This window comes from Chenopodium quinoa, unplaced genomic scaffold, assembly GCF_001683475.1.
Source record: "Chenopodium quinoa cultivar QQ74 unplaced genomic scaffold, ASM168347v1, whole genome shotgun sequence".
In the NCBI taxonomy this organism is placed as follows: Eukaryota; Viridiplantae; Streptophyta; class Magnoliopsida; order Caryophyllales; family Amaranthaceae; genus Chenopodium; species Chenopodium quinoa.
This window is the reverse complement of record NW_018742461.1, coordinates 4,396,726-4,412,354: the sequence shown is the minus strand read 5'-3', so window position 1 is coordinate 4,412,354 and position 15,629 is coordinate 4,396,726. Positions and strand designations below refer to the sequence as shown.

General features: G+C 35.0%; 1 protein-coding gene across 2 annotated transcripts; it reads right to left on the bottom strand.

Moving 5' to 3' along the window:
* Positions 1-4,020: 4,020 nt before the first annotated feature.
* LOC110718871 (B-box zinc finger protein 19-like) lies at positions 4,021-9,809 on the bottom strand. Of its 2 annotated transcripts, none has more exons than XM_021897798.1 (6): positions 9,170-9,809; positions 6,180-6,276; positions 5,989-6,104; positions 5,617-5,847; positions 5,434-5,522; positions 4,021-4,574 (listed from the first exon to the last, which is right to left on the bottom strand). In XM_021897798.1, the coding sequence occupies exons 1-5, from the start codon at positions 9,260-9,262 to the stop codon at positions 5,439-5,441; spliced, it is 621 nt and encodes a 206-aa protein (XP_021753490.1). In that variant the 5' UTR covers positions 9,263-9,809; the 3' UTR covers positions 4,021-4,574; positions 5,434-5,438. The 2 variants fall into 2 exon arrangements, with proteins under 2 accessions (XP_021753490.1, XP_021753489.1); XM_021897797.1 differs by having other exon boundaries at positions 5,434-5,528; positions 9,170-9,805.
* Positions 9,810-15,629: the final 5,820 nt, after the last annotated feature.

Sequence of the window (15,629 nt, the reverse complement as noted above, 5' to 3'; positions counted from 1 at the left end):
CTAGTTGTAGGAAGAAGTGGAGGAGTGTTACTATTATGAGTAGAATTCGGTTTCTTCGATTCTTTTTTATGTTTTAGTAGCTGCTCTGCATCAACAAGCTGATGTACAATCCAGTTATGCAAGCGCGATTTACAAGCTGAATTGTAAGGTTCCAATCGAGGAGATGCAAACCTGTCATAGCTACACATGATAGACTTAGGACCTGCAAGGAAGTATCTAACTTGCTGGTAATCGATTGTGAGTTGAGCTTCGATCCCAAGACCTTCTCCGAAACTGACTTGCTTCAAGCAGAGGTTCCATTCAACCTCAGTGCCCTGATCTAGGGAAGGCCAGCGGTCTTGGTATACCCTTATATAGCCCTGCTGACCTTCACCTTCACGGCATACCATCAGGACCTTTTTGTAGATGCTATGAAGGCGGCATTTACCTGTAAAAGCACCAGTTGGCCCTTTTATCCACTTTACTCTCCACTCTGCTCCATTAGGGAGTGCTCCAGAGTCACTCCACTCGTGTTTACGAATAAGAGTAATTGTTTTCTTGTCTTCACAGGCTGTTAGGTAACAACCACAGTTTTGTTCAAAGAGACTTACCACTTTGATGGACTTTAAAAACTTGTCCATGACACATATATTTCTCATACACATACACACACGACGTTTATATAGAATATAATAGACATTCTACTAGGCCTATTGTGTGTAAGCGCGATGGTGAAAGCAAAACAAGTTGTTAAGGATTTGACAAGGAGTAAGCAAGACATGGACGCGTGGTCCACAAGTGCGCGAATGTTAGCTTACACTCTACACGTTATATATTCATCCTAATGATAAATAACTAATGGTATGTTCATATTTATTTGATAAGCACCATGTAACAATGTGTTACGTGATGCTTAACAATAGGCTATAGTTTATGCATAGTACACCAGGAGACAAATGTTGAGTGATGAATATATCCCAACCTTCAAAGTAAAAAGGCGAATGGTATCTTCAATGAAGTGCTTTGAATGAGGAGCACATTATTAGCATTTTCCCTACATAAATAGACGCTTGGACGACGGAATTTATCTGTTCAGCCTCCTCGAGACCTCATATCCATACAACACTCCTAGCAAGATTCTTTTGATATAGACATCCACTCCCATATTTTCTTTTTTCTTGTACAAGATTCGAGTATAATTTGCTCGCAGAATCTAAGGTATGTGAAACAAACTCTCCTTGAGACATATTTCATCCTTACTATACAACATGATAGTTCATATAGAAATGCAAAATTGTCTTTAGTTCATAAAACACGATTATTTGAACATTTATATAATGTTAGAGTCAGAGCACCATTGGCAGTATAATGAAAAAAATTTATCAGTTGATAAAATTGTCTGTTTTTTTTAAAGAAATACTATTGCTACTGGATATGAACATGGCATGTTTCAGCTAGCTTCCTGATTACGCTTTCTTTACATTGAATTTTCGTCTACTGAAAATTCTCTGCTAATTTAAACGGAACAAAGGCATTTTGCTATCTAGGACTGACTTCGAAAATCAACAATAGTCCAAATTAAAGAGTTTATTGGCATGTGTGGGTACGTGATCTACAAAAATTCATTGTCATGTACTATATACAAAGTAATTATTTTGCGCATAGTACTAGTATAGCTAAGCTAGATGCTTCCTAATGATATTTCCTGACCTTTATATATATATATATATATATATATATATATATATATATATATATATATATATATATATATATATATATATGTATATATATATATATATATATTTTATTTTATTTGAAACAATTAGTAGCTAGATTAAGTGTATGGTAGAGTACCCTACTGAATACAAGTAATGTACTCATGTTGAAACCCACTGTAGCCCACTTGTGAGTATCCTATATTAGAGAAAGAGGAGAGGTGGCTCCATTTTAGACTAGAGTTATTACATTTCGCTTTGTTGTGGTACAATTCAAGTTTGTTACTGTTACATCCAAATACTACCAGTCCTTAGGCCAAAATATGTCTCAATTATAACTTGCATCGGAGCGAAAACATAAGCCAATTTGAGTGACAAATAAATAAATTTCAGGGCATCTGCATATCTTATGGCCTGGTAAGTGGTAACTGATCATCTAATTTGAGTCTTTGATTAGGAGAAAAAATTAAGCAAACATTGTCATACAAGATTGTAGCTTTATTTATAGAATCAACATAAACTACATACTAATGCCATCCAACACAACTAATTGAGGATGATCAAGATTTGTAGCTATTAATATGTTGACAGATACGTCTCTGGTGTTACCAACTACAGTTTGCACGTGTACATCACCGTTAGTCTGTGTACCGGATCCATTAACGTTGTGGCTGGAGTTAAAATGAGAGTAACCACCACCAACCCCAGGGGTGAAGCAGGTAAGCACCACCTGCCCAACCTAACATCCAGTAAGTTGGATCAACTGATGATGACCGCCGTTGTTACTAATAGGGGTTGTTACAACAGCAACCTCTTTACTAGCAGTAATTGTAGGAGTAGTAGCAGCAGTAGTAGTTGTTGTAGGAGGAAGTGGAGGAGGAGTGTTACTATTATTAGTAGAATTCGATTTCTCCGATTCTTGTTCACGGTTCAGTAGCTGCTCTGCATGATCAAGCTGTTGTACAGGCCAATTAGACTGCGATATACAAGCTGAAGTGTAAGGCTTCAATTGAGGAGTTGCAAGCTTGTCATAGCCACACATCATAGACTTAGGAGGACCTGCAACGAAGTATTGCTGCTGCCGCTGCTGATCCTGCTTCCACTTCTGCTGCAGCTGCTGCTTCTGCTTCCACTCCCGCTCCCGCTGCCACTGCTCAAAAAACAACTCACCTTCACGGATTGCACACTGCAGCAAGTGCTGCTCGTGGTTCGTCTTCTGCTCGCTATTGTTGTTACTCTTAACAACCTCTACAGTCCATATTTTAGAACGAACATAGAACCTAAGCAGACTCCATTATCAGTAGTCTCTAGATACCTACTGTCATTGACATGTTTGAGCTTCGCCTGAAACTCTTTATCATCGATATTCATATTTTGGAGGAACCAATCACAAGCACCATTTGACACAGGACATGACTCTTGAATAATCAACAAACAATGTCCAACAGCCAGCAACTTTTCGTAGATGCTCTTGAGACAACATTTTTATTTATTTATTTATTATTTATTTTTTTGAAGAAAAGTTTGAATATATTATCCTTGCTTTACAAAAATGTTAAGATTAGGAGAAATTATAAAATTTTAAACATTGATTTAGTGTCACAATTTTTATTTGTACATCGTAATTTTGCCACATTGATTGGATTTAGCATGCATGAGATCGCATATGGAATGTGGCATAACTATGACATACACAGGACGTGTTATGTAGGAATGAGAGTGTGGGGATTAGAAAATGGGATAAAGATACGAGATCAGAGATACTATGCTAAAACAATCGACATAAGCTAGTCTCCTGATCTTTCCTCTTGTCAACAGCGATATAAATCTTCTCTACATGAGTGTGGGCTGCACTGTGGGAGCAAGCAGGGCCAGATCTTGCTATGGGTTGTGTTGGCTACCTTGTGTGGTCCGACTGCAGGCCAAATGTGAGGCCATGTATATTTTGGGCAGCCATATTATGGTTGCAGGTCTAGGCTTTGACTTAAGAGGGTGCATGTTCTAACACTGTAAGTTCTGTTACACGATTGATTTTGTGAGTAGTTTCTTGTAGATCTCTTTCAGCTCATTTTTCACTTAATTGGTCTGCTTCAAGAGATCATGTACCACAGTACCAGACTAGCAGTTCCTCCTTCCAAGTACATGCTCGAAGGCTCAAAAATCTTCAAGTGTTCGAAGGTTCAAAGAGTCGTGGATTCATGCCATAACTCAAGAAAAATAAATGATGCAGAATGGAGGAGCTGATGAAAACTGTGAGCACCATGCCCGACCCTTCTCATACTAATGATTTCTAAGTTACTTAATTTTGCTACCAAGACTTGAATGCTTTATCATTATAAAGAATTATAGCAGATGCTTCAAACACTGCATACTAGATAATTTCTAGCTGAAAACATTCTTACTTGAACCTAGACCATACAATGTTAAATTTTGAGAAAATTGGAATCGGAGCTGAGCCATGTCTATGAAGAAAGAGGAAAATAAAACCACTTATAAGCCTAATTAAGGTTTTATCCCAAAAATCAATGAAGGGAGCAACTCCAACAGCTTATAAAGTAGTTACTTTCTCTCATCTTCACCAGTGTGTAACAATTCACTCCTGTACACATATATGGAGTTTCAGCCTGTGCAATATCATTTATCCGTAATCACTTACTTCAGCAATGGTAACAACGGCCACAGTGAATCCACTCTACTTACAAAGAGCACCCAGTTTAAGTAATGGAGTTTGTCCTCAGGGGCATGCCAAGGTAAGGGACTTCATATGAATGTTTTTTAAGCCTATGACTTTGGCTTTTTACATGCAAGAATAAACTTCAAGTCCCAAGGTATGATCAGGATTATGGGGCCTTCAGTATGCATACTGGACTTTGCAATCTGAAATTGAAGATAAGCAATCAGATTATTCTTAGCCTCGGCATGTAATCTCAAAAAGAAGATAGGCATTACTTAGAAATTACAGGCAAAATGCAGCATACTTAAAAGTAAGCTACCAGTCCTAAGACTCCAAACTATAGCAGATACTTGAATCAAAATAAAGCTCCCACCATTCCCATATTAATTATAAAACTATCGAAACAAACTATACGTTCTATTTATCTGCTTTAGGGGAAGGAAAGAATCAGGCAAAAGGTTGATACAAGATAAAGGAAAAGTGCTTGTTTGGTTGACATAAATAGAAACACATGGGAAGTAGAAGCTCCTAAGAAGTGGAAGAATGAGAAGTTTGTTTGGCTGGCAAAAACATAGGAAGTGTGACCTAGGGCCCCCAACTGCCCCAAGTAGGTGGAACTTCACATGACCAACCAAGCAACTTATTGCACTTCCTAGTAAATGGAACTTCATACATCTTCCTAAGAAATGTTCAACCTAACAGCTGCTAAGACAATCAGGTCTTAGCCTAGTGGTTAAGGTTGAGGCCTTGAGGGCCAGCATACAATAGGCCGCAAGTTCAAATCCCACTCCTCACCCCACCCCCCCCCCCCCCCCACCCCCCCAAAAAAAAAAAAAAATAGTAGTTTGTATTGCCCTTGTGGCTATATATATATATATATTGAGCAGCCAAGGTTCTAAATTCCAACCATTTGCCACAAATGTAGCTTATGAACCATTATTTCAAAAAGTGACATTTTTCAAGATCACATAAGAGAATACTCCAATCATTCCACAGAAAGCACGACATTAAATAAACACTGTGATATATAGTTAGCAAATTACAGTTAAAAGTAGTAATAACCTGGTTCATTTTTCCGGCTCACTTTTAAAAGATCTAACAGGAACAACACTTGCAGAATCACCATTAGTTCCAGGAACATAGTCCATTCCCTGTGTCTTAATCAGACAGAGGAATACCAGTTATCAGCAACATATTTTATTATTTAAGAAAGCCAAAACATTATAAACGAGTCACGACATGCACCTGATTGTTATTAGGAGACTGCACAGTAGTCCTTTGGGGTCTGGCATTTAGATCAATCATTTTGTTATCCATTTGTGCATCAGGAACACCATTACCATCTACATGTACTACATGATTTTGCTCCTTCTCCGTCACAATTGCGTCCGATGATTGATTTGGTTCCCTCCTTACTTCCATTTGATCACCTTGTGAGCTCACGTCATCAACATTCACATATTTATCCCCTGGAAACTACATGCAAATACCCATCAGTGATGGAATTTAAGTAAATTAACAAAATCCCTCAGAGAAGAAATTAACAAAATCCCTTAGAAAAGAGAAAATGCAACAAGCAGACCAATACTAATCAGTAATCAGCATTGAGACACAGACCTCTGCTCTCTGCCTCAATAAAAGATAACGTCTGTGAGTTCTTTTACCGCCAACATGAACAACCATGTCGCATTGCAGGCAAAGCGAACTCCCATCAATCTCGCAATAAAAGAAAGCTGCATACATGGGCTAATTAATCAACTCTACACTAGGAGAACAAAAACATCACTCGGATGCAGAAAGCTACCCACCAGGTGCATTTTCGCAAATGTCACATTTCGGTACAGCATTCGGGGCAGCAAGTCCAACACGTATATGTCGACTAGCAAGCTTGTTACACATATGGACCTGCCACTCCAATTCATTAAAATTATATACATAAAAATAGAAATCTTTTATACATCAAGTATTGGTCCAATAAAATCCATAATAAAAAGCTCAAAGCTCTCAACTGTACATTCAACACACTCTAGTCTAGACTCTAAAGAGAGATACTCAGTATTAAAAACAACAAGCTAAAATAAAAGGTTTTTAGGCTATGTACTTTAAGTCTTTAAGTAAAACTAAGATCAGTCTTCTCAACAGAATTTCGCTGTATTAGGTGATTGGTAACAAAATATTACAAAGTAGATTGTAAGAAAATACCATTAAACATGAATTTTGTAAGACAAGAACTTTAAAAAAAAAAAAAAAAAAGTGGAAAAAAAAAAAAAAACAGTTGATTGAGACCTATTCTATTTAAAAAGACACTGGCCAAATAGTCAAGCTTCATGCCATTTACTCCAACTTTCCCAATTTTTCTTTTGTGTGTGCACACTGTGCTTCTTCCTCCTTTCTCCCTTTAACTGCTGTTCATTCATCCTTATTACTATCTTCCACTAGTAACCAATTTATATCAAGCACACTATGAGCTCGCTTAAATCAGTCCATATAGATATATAGAAATTGATATGATCAATAATAGTTAAAACAACCTATGACCTCTGATTGCAAAAGAAAAATTTTTATCCCGCAAAAAAGAGAAAACATGGATTAGTAGAAGGATAAAAACAAAAAGGTCAATTCCAATCCCAAAGCATAATTCAAACACGAGAGTCCTTAAAGAATAACTAAGACTATAATTAATCAGAATTAAGAAAAAAGGAACCTAAATCAATATTGTTTTGTTATAGTAGGTATTATATTTATTTGTTATAGTTATAGTAGGTATTAAATGGGTAGAAGAAACTGGACTTTTCTACAAGAAAATTTTCATATTCTAGCACCATCAGCTCCTTTTTTTTTTTTTTTTTTTTTTTTTGTTTATTTATATTTAATCAACAAAATTCCACTACAACTTCTCTCCCAAATATGACCCACATAAACAAGAACAATATTTACGTACATATGGAGTGAAAAAATAAAAAAATAAAAAAAAAACTATCTTTAGCTGTTTATATTCCTCACTCCTCAGGGTTCAAATTTATACTCAGAATGGTTTGCTTATGAGTTCTAATTCTTCCTCTAGTAGCGATAACACTAGATTTATGCTATTTGCACTGAGATCAGCAGATTTACTTCCGCATCAAAGTCATCTGAAGTAAATAACAAGGAATCTGTTGATGATTTGAGCTACAAATAATTGCAGGTTTCATAGTTCACACTACAGGTAATCAGAATGTATGACAATGCCATCCCACTTCTTGTCAATGCAAGAGACCTTCAGCATCCCCTCCAAACACAAAATTGGAAATACATTTCTATAATCTCTTCCTTTATCATTGTCAATGCCTGTTACTGTGTATATTTGCCAAATCAAAAATCAAACTTTAAGCAGAATGATTCCATAAACTACAGTAGGGAAAGAAAAGAAAAGGAGAAGAGAACAGGGGAAGGGAGTAAAAAGAAGCTGGAGGAAAAGATGGAACCAAAGAGAGCAAGATAAGGCTGAGTTAAAAGATGCGAGGAAGAACACCGCTTATGACTTATCTTTTCAAATCAATCCTACTTTACATTTACTGATAACTACCTAAAGCAGTCAGCCAAAATAAACATCCTTGTGACAAGTTTCATAAAAGAAATAGGGTCCCAAGTCCATAGGATAGAATCTAAAAATTACACCTTATATTCTTATCCGGTGAGCAAAGGTATTGCACACAAATCGAACTCCAGATGCCAAAAGAAGCAAAAGTGTAGCTTAGACTGGTTCAAGCTCCTAATTTACACCTGGTAGCAACAATGTTTCCAGGCTGAGGAGATTGAATAACAAAGCATACGCTTCTATGTGAGAATGTAGCTTTTGTCAGGAGCATCAAGCAAAGTTGATGGAAGATATTTGATCCCATTAGCTGGTCCTTAACAAGAAAATACGAAAAACACAACAAATGATAGCTAAACACCTTAACCCAGTTATCCCCATTCCCCACCAAACACCCTGCCTCCACCCCACATCTTTTACCATAAAAGAGAGAGTTTAATGGAATCCTCCACATCTTGTAACAAATCACATTCAAGATTTGCCCGCCACACAACTCTGAGTTGACTTGAAACCCAACATGTGAAATCACATGTCACATTCAATTCAAACATCCCATATACACCACAGCCACAGATTAGCCAGACCAACCTCACTGTATTCAAATGCCAAATATAGCATTGTATGACTGTAGCCTGAACTTTCATCCTCCCGAGTAGCACAAGCCCATTTTCAGTATGTTCTGAAAATTTCACACTACTACTCCGTACTAAGTACTAGTTATACTTCAGAAATGCTCATTTCAAATTCTCCCCTAACAACCCATTGGGTAATCATATCAAAAACTTTCTAGAACCACTAGAATTTCCAACCACATATAATGCACCCATTAACTTTGTATAGATATGGATGTCAACTAGCTTAGCTTACGTGGTTCCATGGCCTAAGATCGAATCTCGTCTACATCATTAGCCTTGTTAGTTGCTCTCTCTACATCCACCCAAAAAAAAAAAAAAAAAAAAAAATAAAATAAAAAACCCTTCACTTTGGATAGTTTTGATTCTTCCACTTACCTAATTTGAATACTAGATTTTGAACACAAACCCAAAACATTACCAATTAAGCTAAATCACTAAATCTAATGAATACATTGAAATTGGAAAGCATTAAAAACTCGCAATTAAACAAAACCCCATCAAAAATCATTAAATCAACAACAAATCAAATTAATACAGACTACTCAAAAAATTACCAAAAATCAAAAGAACCCAGAAAAAAAGAAAGTACCTTCTCATCACAAGCACGGCAAAGAGCAGCCTCATCAGCAGCACAAAAGAAGATTGCAGCAGCACCTTCACAAACATCACACAAAGTCCTCATTTTTCCCTATTTCTTTCTCCAAATTCTGAGCTTCAAGTATTACAAAATCGTATTTTGGGATGGAATTTCCATGGATTTGATAATGGGCAATTCAAAAAATAAATAAAGATTGAAACTTTGGGGTGTATTTTATGGAAATGGAAGATTGAAGAAGAAGGGTTATAATAAAATTAATAAATTAATAGATAAATGATGAAATTATTTATCTAAAAGAAGAAACAGATGGTTGAGTTGGAAGAAATAGGTGGTGACAGTACCAGATTGTTGGATGTTTCATAACCCACTTACTGATAATAATAAAAGACTACTCCAGAAAAAATCAAATTCTCTCTCTAGTTTCTCTCTCTAATTTCAATTTGTTTCTCTGTCTTTGTCTCTCTGTTGTATTTTCCTTTGGCTTCTGTTCCGGAGGATAATTTCAATTTGTTTCTGTGTCTTTGTCTCTTTGTTGTATTTTCCTTTGGCTTCTTTTCCGGAGGATCGAAAAAAAATGGAAAATAAGAATATCCTTTTTTTTGTTTTTTTTATCTAACTTATTTATTAATTATACATGGAATATTAAATTTCATTAATGGCTACTAAACAAAAAGTTGTGGCAATTTCTTAAAAAAAAAAAAAAAAAAAGCTGTTGCATTTAGATGGGTTCTTATTTGCCGATTTAAACCCTTGTAATAGTTAAACAAGGAGCATAAGGAGGTAAAAATCAATCGATCCAAAATCAGATTATTCTAATTACAATGTCCAAAAGAAAAAGAGAAAAAAAAAATTATATTTAATTTAACGAGATAAGGTAAGGAAATAATATGAAATCTTCTAAAAATATCTATTTGGTTGGTTGGTATTGATTGAAGATAATTTCTTTTTTTGATGTTTGCATAATTGCCTTTGATGAGATATCACGAGACTGTTGATGTGGCACCATAAGAGGGAAGCATTTGAGGTTTGCTTTACTCTCATTAATCCCTACTTCTAAATAATATTCCGTGATAAAGATTTTTAGATTATACTTGTGTTATTGTGTTACCAAAACATGAATTAATTATAAAAAAAAACAAAAAAAAAAATACTTCACTTTAGTTATTCTAAACTTAACTTATAAAACTTTTGTAAACAAAAAAAAAAAAAAAAAAAAAAAAAGGAAACAACTTATTAATTGTCTTCACCTTATATCAACACTTATCAAACTTGATTGTCAATTTCCATAATATGATAAACAAAGCAAGAGTTTGATTCTATTTTCCAATTGTATATATTGATTTAATAATGTATATGTGTTTGGCGACTTTAATTTGGGATGTGTCACTGTGTCATATGAAACTTGTTTTGATATGATACATTGAATTGTATATCATTGGATATTAACAAATCCAATTACGGTTCATATACATGTTTGATTATAGTTTGATTTTTTGTTTTGCGTCTTACAAAGAATACTGTTATAGTTGATGTGTTGATGTAGACGATAACCAATCTCATATCTTGCAAAAAGTAATTGACATCCACATAAAATTGTAAATCTCTACTATAGTTATAAAATTTTGGTTTTCAACTTGAGATGAAAATGATCGAGTAGTTTCTTGAAAATAGAGTGATTAATCACTATGTGCCATGAATTTAATGCAACTAAAAATAATGTCCACAAACTAGATTAAGAAAAAGAAATGATGGAACGAAGTCATAAAAATTGGGTAAAAGCTCTTTTCTTCAATTTCATCCACTAATTCCATGAACTTTTCTGGCCCACAAATTTCTTTATGAACCACCCATTTGGCCATATTCACTTCTCTGTTTTTTGTCCATTTCGTGCCAACAAAGTCAATCATTCTACTTAAAGAAAATATTAAGGATTTATCTTTATTTTAATTTACTCAAATTAGCCATTATTAGATGCTTTTAGCTTTACATTATTAGATTATTAAACTTTAGGAACCAGGTGGATTCTTTATTTTAATCTTGGGTTAGATGTTTTCAAATAATGCCTAATATCCATTCTTAGATATGTTATGCTTTTTTGAATATTTAAATTTGTGGCCATAAACTAATAAGAAGTATAGCTTTGTTCATCATAATGTAGTTTTGGTCATTGGTCACTAATGGAGTGATATTGGAGTAGCTATTAATGGTCAATTAAATGTTATTAGGAATGAAAATAGATTTAATTTTCCCTAATTATGTAATCCAGAAAATATATGGACATTTACTTAAATCCTTCAAACTAAGAACTTAAACTTATTGGCAAAAATTAATTTCTCTGCTAATCACTAATAAGAATTACACGTTGAAATTAGTTGGGGGAATGTGAGTAATGAGAGGAGTTGGGGGGAATTGGGAAAATAAATGGAGGGAGTCATTAGATTAGGTTAATTTGATTAAGTTTAGATTAATTTGATTAAAGAAAAATAAGGGTAATTTTAAGTAAGGGTAAATTTGTAATTTTCAGGGTTTTTGTTTACTTAAAATAGAAAAAAATAGAAAGTTGCACATAATGTTTAGCGAACTAAAATGGCAAAAGTTGCACATAAAAATAAACGGAGGTAGTATATAAAAGAAAAAAAAAACTAATTTCAACGTGTAATTCTTATTAGTGATTAGCAGAGAAATTAATTTTTGCCAATAAGTTTAAGTTCTTAGTTTGAAGGATTTAAGTAAATGTCGATATATTTTCTGGATTACATAATTAGGGAAAATTAAATCTATTTCTGATCTGGTGGGTTGTTGGCTATGTTGGCTTGTTGTCTGATCTGTTGCATTGTTGGATTTTTGGGTCTGTTCAGTTCATTTCTCTGATACTCGGATTGTTGGTTGTCTGATTGTGTTGGGTTATTGTACCTTTTCCCTGGTTTTTTTTATTGTGGTGGCTTGTTGTCTGATCTGTTGGATTATTGGATGTTTGGTTCTATTGAGTTCATTTCTCTGATATTCAAAGTGCTGGTTGTTTGGTTGTGTTAGGTTGTTGTATCTGTTGGTTGTGTTTGTTGTTTTTGATTAAGTTGGCTTCATGTATGTTCTGGTGTGTTTGACTGATCTGTTGGTTTGTTGGAATATGCTGGCTTGTTGGACTTGACATCTTATCCTAGTGATTGTTGTTGATCATTGGGTAGTCAGTCTCTTACTGGATGGATCTGTTAGTTTTTGATTAATTTGATGGATTATGTTGGCTATGGGGATTGGATTGATGAATGATGAGGCTGCTGTGTTGTTGTTGTTTATTATTGGCTACTCACTCCCTTACTGTTTTACAAATTTCTTAAAGGAGTCACCTTTGATTATCTTTTGTATCCTGATTTGTATTGAGTCCCCTATTGTAGTGTGTTGTTTACCTTATCCAAATCCACATGATGAAGGGACTCCATTGAATTTCACTAAACACAAGTGTTTTGCTCCAACAATTTGCTTAATGCTCTTGTTGTTGAGGTAACCTTGTGACTTAGTGTTGTATTCAACAATGACATACAAACCTTCTGATAGATTGAGTGCCCATATAACAACTGATTCTTTGTCATTTCTATTCCATTCAAAATGTGGGTACAAAAGGACCATACCTTCATCAAAAGACTTTACAACAGACTGCCTTACATGCTTGAATCATTGTAATCAACAAAATACACCTAACTAACTGGAAATTGAATAAAATATATATATATATATATATAAAAACAAAACAAAAATATAAAAAAAAACAGATTAACATAGCTAAGTGGTTATGTGTGGCAGTCCATGTGTTGTCTCATTGATGTGATGAGTCCCCTAATCTGCATCCACCTCTATATCTTCTGTTGCTTCTTCATTACCTTGATTTGCTGGCCTAAACATAGTGTTTAGGTACTCCACAGCCTCCATCACTACTTCCTTCTACACTTCTACTTTATCTGGTAGAATGCCAATATTTTCAAGTTTTTTTTTTGTTCATGTGGGGTATTTTGTACTTGTTCCCACCTTCTGCCTTGAGGATCTTTATCATGCATTTTTGCAAAGTTACCCAGATGTATTTGTTAACTTGGGGATTGAATGTGTCATTAGAGTCTCTCACTTTTTCAACTAGCCCATCTAAGTTTCTAGGAAAAGACTGATATTACAAAGATTGAATAGACCTAAATAACCTTAAATCAAGCACATTCAAATCAAGTGACTCTGCTCGCTGAAAAATAAATTGAATGTTGAACCCATTTGCTGTTATTGCTGCCATAAATTCTGCATCATTAGGAACTTGGTGAGGCCTTGCATTGTCCCATTGGATGACAACATTTTTGGCCAGACTTTCAGGCCACTTTGAGATGATTGCTGGTGTGACCTTTGTCAGCAACATATCTCTAATCACTTCTCTGTTTACATTCTGGAGTGCCTTTGTTTCCAAAGTTCCTTTGGCTCTTTTTTTGCTTGATTTCTTTACTAGTTGCTGGACGGTAAATGGGAATATGCCATACTTCCCATCATGTAGGAGTTCCCCATTTCTATCATACAATGGCTTCCCAATAATTGACATAAACATTGCCTTCAGCTTGAATCTTTTTTACCGTACTGCCATATATGGATCCTCCTCACTTGACAGTAGATAAAACCTCCTCTTATCAGGGTTCAAATAGAACCACTTTTCATCTATGTGTATGACATGTTTCATGTCAACAAATATGGGGTCCTCATTACTTGTAATTGGATTATATGTGACAAAATCCATCTGAGTCTGGCTACCTTATGATCTGATGTTAGTGCTGGCTTATTGCAGCTTGTGTGTGTTCTTAGCCTTCCCTTTTTCTTCAAATTGTGAACAGTGACATGACTTATCTTCAGTGCTCCTGCATAACTCCTTTCTGTCTGCCTTAAATGCAAAGGGACTGCCTGTAGAATTTCATCTGATATTTGCAATGGCTTTCTCCCTGTTTTGTCATACTTCTTAGTCCTGACATCAATCAAGTCCCCTTTTGCCAACTGTTTTTTTATTTCTGTGAAAATTCGTGTAATGGCGGATTTGTGAACATTGAATTGAGATGATAATTGTTTCATGTGACCCCTTGGTAATCTTCCCTCATGCATTTTGACCAACATTGCATCAACAATTTGTCTTTTCTTGTGCATGTTGAGTTGCTTTCTGTCTGCCATTTGAGTCCCTTGATGAAATGGTTGTTGCATTTGTGAGGAAGCAACCTCAGCTTCTATGTTTTGCTGGCCCTGTTCTCCTTCTTGGTTGTCTTGCGTGTTTTCATCTTCAGATTCACAGTCCCCCATGCCTGCATCTTGCATTTCTTCTTCATGGTCATATCATAATTCTGCCATCTATTCTTCATTTAGTATGTGATCAACATCGAAAAACATAGCATTAACAAATTCTGCCATGTGTTTTTCTTCTTCAGCACAGCTTGATGATGTAGGGGGGCTGCTGATTTTTTGTGGAGTAGATGAAGGATGCAGCTTGATGTGCAGGACTAATTTCAGCTTAGCCGATTTTTTTTAGGTTTTAATGGGCTAGTTAATGTGTAATTACTGCTAACTTAATGATGAATGAAGGCTTTATATGCCTTAATGGGATTCAAATTTGCAATGGAAACTTTGTTTTTGCTGGAAACTTTGTTGTTGCTGAAAACTTAATGATTGTAAACATTTAATGTGTTAGAATGGAGGCTGGTATTTATAGCCCTCTTAAATGATGAATGAAGGCTTTAAATGCCTTAAAGAAATTCAGATATGTGCTGTGCTTTTTTTTTTAAAAAAAAATGGAGGGAACCAAAATTTTCATCAAAAATTCAACAAATTCGAATTTTTGGTGAAAATTTGTGGGGAAATCCACCCCATGTGTTCTGCCAGAATTTCCCACCAACATTACAAGTGGGTGGCCTTACTTTGTCTCTCCTATCCCTTTAATTAAGTACACTTACTTTTCTTAATATTTGCCCCTCAAACTTTTGCTTTGTGAACCGTTTTATGTGTCAAAGTTGCACATATAAATAAACGGAGGTAGTATATATCTATGAGAAGATGGAGAGATGGTTAGCCCCCCATTTCCTCCCCAAGTGGTTAGAGGTTCGATCCTCATCCCCCCATTTCTATGATAGGGTGGGGAACCACCCCCCTCTCGATATCTTACAGTCTTACCGTATATATGTATGTATGTTAGTTAAAGAAAAATTTATAAATAGTATCAAAATTAAAACATGTTATATATCTTACATTCTTACCGTATATATATGTATGTTAGTTTTAGGGTTTTTTTTTTTTTTTGGAGGAAATATATGTATGTATGTTAGTTAAATTAAAGAAAAATTTATAAATAGTGTCAAAATTAAAACGTGTTATAGCACTTAAAAAAATTTCACATAAGAAATCAAAAACAATTGCAAAGTATGATTAGATGTTACCAAATGGGCCGAGCATC